The following is an 8,627-nucleotide window of genomic DNA, read 5'->3' as shown; positions in this document are numbered from 1 at the left end:
CAAAGAAAAAAGAGAAAAGAACATATTTTTAAAGTTACATATACATATATTGATTACAGCAATGCATTTATAAAACTATATGGAATTCAGCACATTTTCAAAATAAACATCAAAAAGTTAATACTAGACAAATGTGGAGGGAGGGCAAGATGGTGAATCAAAGTTCACACATTACAGCATTTTGGGATTCTAGCATATTGAAACAAATTTAAATTCATATCTAAAAACCTATGAAACATTTTCATATACCGTGTGAGTCAAAAACTTGACACCTCACAAATCCCAATTTAAGGAAAATACATGTCATGAACACATAATTATTATATATGGCCCGAAAGATGTATGTTCTCAAAAAAAATTGATACCATATATATGTTGTATGTGTTAGCACTTGGATGATCATGAGGTATTCTTTGCAGCCATGTAAATTTTGATTTGCGCCAAAGTAAGGCATGACTGCTATGAATTAATCCAGATGTCAATGGTGTCATAATCCTACAAGGGTTGCATTAAAATCCATTTGAAAACCCCTTTTAAATAATTTACATTTTAATTGTATAATAAACACTTCTTTTTTGTATGAATTTTCAAGTTAATTTCATGGAAAAGGGGTATGCAAATATGTTTACTAACTCATGTAGGATTATGACATCATTAGCATCTGGACTCAATCATTGCAGTCATACCTTACTTCGGAACATATCAAAATTTATATCATTGCAAAGAATACCTACTGATTATCCAAGCGTGGAGACATACCACATAAATATTGTATCAAATTATTTGGAAGAAGACAATTATTCCCGCCAGTTATAATAATTATGTATTCATTACATGTTTTTCCTTAATTTGGGAATTTTTGAGGTGTCAAGTTTTTTTTATTCAATCGGTAGTTTGTTCAACAAATGAAGAGTGGTCAACAACCTTGTATAACAACAGCATAAATTCTATTTTTTGAGTTCATAAGTTTTCACAAATAACAGGGGTTCTTGGTATTTGCACAACTTTCCTGACACACTTGACATTTTCTTCAGCAAAAGCAGAGAAAAAATCATAAACTTTGTCACAAAAGCATTCATAATTGTTACTTTTTGTACACAAATACATTTATTTACCATAAATATTTCCATGTAAAATCTAGTGATAAGTTTGCAAAAATGTTGAGATGCCACTGTATGTGAAGAAATACTGAATAAATATCTAACTGAAAAAAATAAGAATTTTGACAGTAATATATGAATAGTTAAAATGATCTGTACCCCTTTCATTACTAATTATTATATAAAAGTTCAGAATATACAATACTATCAAACCTCACTTTAATTCACATGAGAACAAACTCAATAAGCTATAGTAGGTCCAGACAATTTGAAAATTCTAAATCAAGTAAATGACATGTTGACTGCAAAGATTATTCGCTTACTTGCCCATTTCCCATGGAGCTTGTTTCTTTACTTGCCCATTGTCAACAAGACTTATCTTAACTTGCCCAATGCCCTCAAAGCTTGTTTCTTCACCTGCTTGTTGCCAACAAGACTTGTATCTTAACTTGCCCATTTCCCATAAAGCTTGTTTCTGTACCTGCCCATTGCCCCAAAAGTCTTATTCTTTACTTGCCCTTGACGACTATCTGGCCTGTAAGATGGAAGGTTAACCAGTAAATAAAGATGGGTTGCATGATAGCAATGAAGAGCAGGATGTACATTCTTCTCTTGCTGCCGTGGCCCATACCGTCTTCATGGGATTCAGGTAAGATGATTAGCTTTAAGTTCCGAACCTACAGGGGAAAAAAGGACAAGAGGAATGATCTTGCACTTCAGTTTTCACCAGTGTTTCTCAATCACGATCATTTTACAATTCCTAATATTACAGCTAGCGTATCATCAATTATCGTCATAATTCGATTGTAAGTATCACCCCTACTGTTATATGACCGATCATTCCTTTTCAGTTCTAAGAAAAATCCTCCCTTGTACTAGTTTGTGGTTTATGATTCCATGTTTATCATATTGAAGCCAATCTGACTAATCTTGGAAATGGTTTGGGAATGTTTACAAACTGAAATAATATTCTATTTCTATTAGATCATGCTTGTAGTGAATGGTATGACACAAAGTGGTATAAATGAAAAACAAAACAATGTATATATCAGCCACATCATGTTAAAATTTGAAAAAGAATTAAACTTAATAGAAAATTGAATAATATTCATTTGATGATTGTTATCGTTATCGACTATGGAATAGAGGAGACAAAGATTTCTAAGTATTTGAATTCTGTGAATTTTTGATACGGTCGGGATATGGCATTAAGTATTTGAATTCTGTTAATTTTTGATACGGTCGGGATATCATGAACTTTACATTTGGCTACCTGACGATATATTTGTACTCACCAAAAAGAAGACTATTGAGACACTAGTGTAGAAGAATGCAATGTAATAGAAGAATGAACCAAACGTGACACTGGCAAGGAGACATACAATCATGCTGCAAAACACAAAGAGACAAGGAATATGCATTTAAAATCAGTCATTACACCTGATATATTACACATACACCTTTGATATGAATAATTGACGTGTAATTGCAATGGAAATTGGAGACGCCATAAAAAGAGATTGATGTATGTTTCCGTCCAGTTGGTATCACTAATTCTGCCATTCTTGATGACTTATCAATATATGAAACTTATTTTATCACTTCTCAATTTTTTAATTAATAATGTATTTAAAGCATAAGAAGTGTAAGATTAAGTGGAAAATGATGTGCACTACCCAAATGTTTCTTGTCCCATTGAAGTCTAGCATTGCATCACCTGAATAAGCACAACCTGAAAAACAGCCAGCAGTATAAGATACCAAAAAATCATCATAACAGTTGGCAATCCCTTTTTAAGTTGGGAATCAACCACAATTCCATCAAAATGAAAACCACTAGTGAATGCACATGTAGCAGAAATAGCTTTGCATTTTTATTTTTTTTACATCTTACCCATCCTATTTGGTGATAATTAGCTGATAATATTGATTCATTTATCTTTATAGAGTATACCAACATTTTAAGTTTGATCCTAATTACATAAAATGGCGTTTGAAACTTTGGGTCATTTATGAATAAGAAAAAACATGAATGTCATATCCATTCGCGCTCACCTAACATATTTATATCCACAAAATGCCACTAGATCCAGTTTTCTGAGTGCAGTAAGAATGTTCGTGATGTACATGGTGATGATAACAGCTACTACCTCAATGATGAACCAAACAAGAGCAGAGCTACCTTGTCTTCCAAGCATTTCAGGACTGAATCTGAAATAAACAAACAAAATGCACGAATTTGAAAAATCGGCTAACTTGTCAAAGGTATTACTACTATGGACGAAGCATAGACACGATGCATGTCTTATTTTGGTGATGTCAACACTGACACAGGCACAACAGCTGGGCCCGATCTTATTTTCTAGATACGTGTATTTATGCATGCATCATTTCTTTGAGAATTCAGTGTGCTTCTCTTTCTTTGTAAAGGACATTGTGCAAATTTCCTGAAGAAAAAAATATGGTATGGATGGATTTTCATACAGTTGAGATTGATCGGATCAATCGGAACTCTTTGTAAGACACGGCCTAGATGTTTTAAAAAATATATCATCAATATTCAAGTCAAGTTCACTATAAAATAAATACAAGAAAAATCGTACAGATTAAAAAACCTCAAGTAGGTTTTATTTTTTCTCTAAATTACCTTTGTTGTTGTCCAAGTGCTACCCCAGCAAGCAGAAGATATGTGACAAATGCCATAGCAGGGATATACAGATCAGGAGCATTGACTTCATAGCGTGGGGCTACCGGCTCCTCTTGATTATAACGAATTGTCCAATCCTACAATACATAATATCGAGTATTACATTGTGACAAAAGTAGAACAGTACATTTGAACATGTGGGTCTATGTAGAACTGATTTCAGCTTCTTGATATTGTACATTTTATGTTTAATCTTCATGACTTATCTGTACAGTTATGCTGTATGTATTTTGAAGGTCCTAAATTCATGCGTCGGTTTCATTTCAAAGAACAATATAATCCTGCATTAACAGTTTGATTTTTCAATCTACACTGTATCACCAAGTTAACCACAACAATAAAAATATGAATTGTATTTCTGCTAATTTGATAATGGTGGAATAGAATTTTAGGACAATAATGATAAATAAACAAACTAAGTCACTTACCGTATGTGAAAATGGAAAGAGTAAAATAAGGAGCTTCTTTGCGACATAGGTGGTATCTACTGCAAAATAGTACTTGAGTTTGCTGACAGACATAAATCTGTCAATCTGTGATAACAAATCAGAAAATATTCAGCTGATCAAAAGTCACTAGAATATGCTATCTATTCTTTTATGATCCATTTCAGTCTATTATTTCTTGTCATGATAAAGAATTGCTGTTTTATATGTTCAAAACTGGAGTGTATAGTAGTCTTTGAGTTCAATTGTGTTTTATCTTGTTTTGAAAGCTGCAGTTATCATGCTAATTATCAATTTAAGTCACTATATTTAAAACAGATTGAACGTGGTAGATTTATCAACAATTCTAAATATCCATATTGCCTCAAATCACTCTGTTTGAATTTTCCACAGGCAATATCTATCGAAGACTGAGTTACATGTATGAAGATAGATTTATTCAGAGATAATACAGGTCTTTTAAATCCAAGATAGTTCATTTGCTGCTGTTCTAAATTTACCCATCTACAATATATTTCAAAATGGTTTCGAAAAGTCAGATTCACATGAACACTAACAGGTGACTACGATGGAAGAAAGAGGAGAAGTCAGAAAATTAATTCACCTGTTTTTCAACTACATCCTTTCCTTGGTCAGCCAACGATGCCCCATACTGCATGGCCATATTGGCCATGGGATCGTTCATCAGGTTCTGTCCAGGGAATTGCATAGGACCTGGTGGACCTCCGTATGGATTCTGTTGCATTCCTCCTGGTGGGGGTGGTTGTGCCCCTACCCCCTGGGGTGGGGGCATACCGGTGCTAGTATCATCAAACAGTTGGGGTTGTCTACCCTGCTGCTGCTTGGCTCGAGGTTTCCTCTGGTGCCCTTGCCTTTGTTGAGCTACATTATTTTGAATTATAAAAAAAAACAAATTCAAAGAAATCAAGTTAGAATTACACGATATGTGTCTGACTGTGTAGCACATTTTAACAACGTGTAATAATCAATACTCAAAATTTGAAAAGAGATAGGGAGTGGGAGGGTGAATAATAATGACCATCTCATGTTGCTACAGTGAAATTATAATTTTTTTTGTATTTCAAATGCACTTGGTAATCACGTGCAATGCAACACTATGCGCTTTACAGATATATCATTACCCCGGTCATCGGATCCTTGCATGCCTGCATACAATGTATGCACCTTCTCCACTCCCTGGGGAGCATTCCAACAAGAGTTCCAAGACTCAATTGCTAAGCATACTACATAGGCTTTCGCTTCCTACTGGGTACCCATTTAACATCTGGGTAGAGAGTGGCAAATTGTGGATTGACGCTTTGCCAAAGGATGATAGGCCATGGTGGGATTCAAACGCATAACCCTCTGATTACGTGGCGAGAGCCCGGTGGGGTCACTCAGCCGCAGAGGGGGACACGTATGACCGTTACCACAAATGCAAGTGACCCCCTATTGCAGTCAATTTCAAGGACATTTTGTGAAATTTACCCCCCTATTTTCACGCAAAACAAGGACAAAATTGCGGTACTAATGGTACCTTGAAACACCCCTAATTATAAGATTGTAAGGACACTTTTGCCCATTTCGCAAATTTACCCCTATTTACCGTATTTCAAGGACAGGGCATTTACACCCTTTCCTCATTTGAGGAAATTGCAACACAGGCGTCAGAGTGCTCAGTCCTTAAAGGTGACCAAGAGCCATGTCATTTTGATACAATAATCCAAAAGAACTTTATTTTACTTGAAAAATAAGAAAAGTAGAATTCTTTGTAAAAATAAATGTAGAGTTGTCCATATAAAGATACAGAGCATGATGCGCAGCGACGGATTTTACTTCCCGTAATCGTTCTCCCCTTTTTCCTGACCCCTATTTCCATCAGATCGAGGACGGTGAGCACCCCTATTTTCACTACTTCGAGGAGTGATCTGTCCATGGACGTTCCGTGAAATTGACCCCCTATCCCGCGATTTTGGTAACGGTCATGCGGTCCCCAAGTCATATTGAGTGACCCCACCGGGGGCGAGAGTCAGAACCGCTGTCCACGAAGCTTCCACTGTACATGTACATCAATTTGCTTATTATTCAGGCAATGCCAATTATTTTAGCAAAGGAAAATATGGAATGTTATATAAGAAAATGTTAAGACTATGAAAATTGTAAAACATACATATTTTATTTGTTTAAATGTCAAGTACATCCCACCAACAAAATTGACATGAAAAAGATGTAAAAAAATAAAAATATAAATAAATGTAGGCCTATCTACTGAAATGTCATCAAAATCTGAAGCACTCAGAAAATTAAGACCTTTTCATCTGTTTGCATATTTTGTCAGAATTGCATACAGTATAATAGTACATGTAGAATCTATATGCTTAACAATACATGTAAACAAAACATGCTTAAAAAAGTAGTAGAGAAATTGAAAAATATAAATTGTTCTGATTCTATGAAAAATTGAGAAGCTCAGCATTTTTATGGTTTTAGACAGCATGCTGTAGAATCACCTTTAATATGCTTACTAAATTTGAAAAAAAAGAAAGGACAAGACAATTCAAGACTGAACAAAGCTCTTAATAGGCCGAGTCATTCGAACAAAACAAACTTAGAATGCAAAACAATTCTCGCAAGCCACATCAAGCCAAAGGATAAAAAGAACATAAACGCACTCATTCAATGAACAACTTTGGCATGGTCATGATGGTTGGGACAAGACAGTCAAACTCACAGAGATTTGTTTCATGAAAAATTACTCTTGAGAATAGAAGGAACAATATAAAATGAAACTATTGAGGAATTTCAAAGACATTCATGTTTAATCCCAAGTTGAATGTTAGGTGAACAACAACACTGACAGGCAGCACAGCTCAAGACACCTCAACAACGCGGGTACTATGGGTGATCATGCGGATAGGAGATGCACACTACCGGGTGACGGGCGGCCTGCAAATTGACATTAACGTGCATACAAACTGAAAGTTGACAAGTTGCACCGTTGCAGAACATAACAGCAGCAGGTTTACTCCATTTTTCTGCACCACAGTAACACCAACATCTAAAATTTTAGAAAGTAACATACACTTACGATGCCTTAACCCTGGTGGAACGTCCATTTTGATCAAATTCCTGATGAAAATGAAGCAAATTAGGATTCAAAATTCTCAAAATGATGTCCTGTTACTGCAAAAAATGCCACGGTACACAAATCAGACCACCTATGTTTCTGAAAATTTTTCATTACACCGATTATGGAATGCCAAATCGAAAACAAAATATTTTCTGTATTAAATTTTGCTGAGACTGCAATAAACTTGCCTGTTCGATGAGATATAATCACCTTGCTCAATACGCTGACATGTAGCTTGAAATATCAAGTTTTCACATTTTAAGTCAATATACAAAACCGTTCCGCTCGGACATCGAGATTTGATTATTTTATTTGATTTACAAATTCTTTTGAAAATTAGTGCTCTGTAAACATGGTAAAATGTCTGTTTTACCCATCCTTTTCATGATTCACAAAACATGAATAAAGTGTCAAAATTTTAGGTCTAAAATTTTTTTTCTCTCGCACTTCGCGCTCGTATCAATTGTTTATTTATACCTCTCCGTTCATGATTACAATTAAGTGTTTAGAATTTCAATTCAGGTTGGAATGTCAAATAAAATCCGCTTGCATTTCGCGCTCGCATTATTGAATGGTTGAATATTATGTATCGTCTATACATGGCTAACTGCAAAGAGTCTTTAACATGTCCCTTAAGATCACACCAGAACGCATGGTTGCTCGCGTCAAAGTAGTTATATATTTACATTCGCATCTTGTTCAGGATCACAAACATTGCCCAGAATGTTCAATTTTCAGGACAAAATACAAGAAATTTCCCCAAATTTAGTTGCGCTTCGCACTCACACTTTTTGAATTTGGCTTATGAGATTATTCCATACATATATTGTTTTATCAGAATAAAGCAGGCTGACTGTAGGACTACCCTCTTCAAAGAAACGAAAATCAACTTTGAGTGGCCCGATCAGGGAAAATAAGGGTGAAACATTTTCAGCCCCCCCCCCCCCCCCCTATTGGCGAAAGCCGGATCCGCCCCTGATAACGATGTATAGGCACAACACGCTCAATAGGCAGAGAGTGGGCAAAAGACAGTAAAAATAAATTTGGGAAGGAAATATGGTTTATATAGGTTTTGTCAATTGCTCAATATTTAAACTTATATGGCATTCAACATTAGCTGCAAGTCCGACGTAAAGTATTCAAGCCCCCAAAAATAAAATCGTAAATCGGAAGCAAAGCCGCCGCAAGTGGTCCCAGCTAGGGTACTGCAATTTACCCGGTCAGAAATAAAATTGTGTATAGTTT

At 35.3% G+C, this 8,627-nt stretch overlaps 1 protein-coding gene across 2 annotated transcripts; it reads right to left on the bottom strand.

The window, feature by feature from the left end:
* Window positions 1–440: 440 nt before the first annotated feature.
* LOC121418625 (protein YIF1B-A-like) lies at window positions 441–7,480 on the bottom strand. 2 transcript variants are annotated; one of them, XM_041612601.1, is made up of 7 exons: window positions 7,335–7,480; window positions 4,857–5,134; window positions 4,235–4,339; window positions 3,747–3,883; window positions 3,155–3,310; window positions 2,396–2,489; window positions 441–1,777 (listed from the first exon to the last, which is right to left on the bottom strand). In XM_041612601.1, exons 1-7 carry the CDS (start codon window positions 7,366–7,368, stop codon window positions 1,610–1,612), a joined length of 972 nt encoding a protein of 323 aa, XP_041468535.1. In that variant the 5' UTR covers window positions 7,369–7,480; the 3' UTR covers window positions 441–1,609. The 2 variants fall into 2 exon arrangements, with proteins under 2 accessions (XP_041468535.1, XP_041468536.1); XM_041612602.1 differs by having other exon boundaries at window positions 7,341–7,480.
* Window positions 7,481–8,627: the final 1,147 nt, after the last annotated feature.

This window comes from Lytechinus variegatus, chromosome 7 (assembly GCF_018143015.1).
Source record: "Lytechinus variegatus isolate NC3 chromosome 7, Lvar_3.0, whole genome shotgun sequence".
Taxonomy (NCBI): Eukaryota; Metazoa; Echinodermata; class Echinoidea; order Temnopleuroida; family Toxopneustidae; genus Lytechinus; species Lytechinus variegatus.
This window is presented reverse-complemented; position numbering and strand designations above follow the sequence as displayed.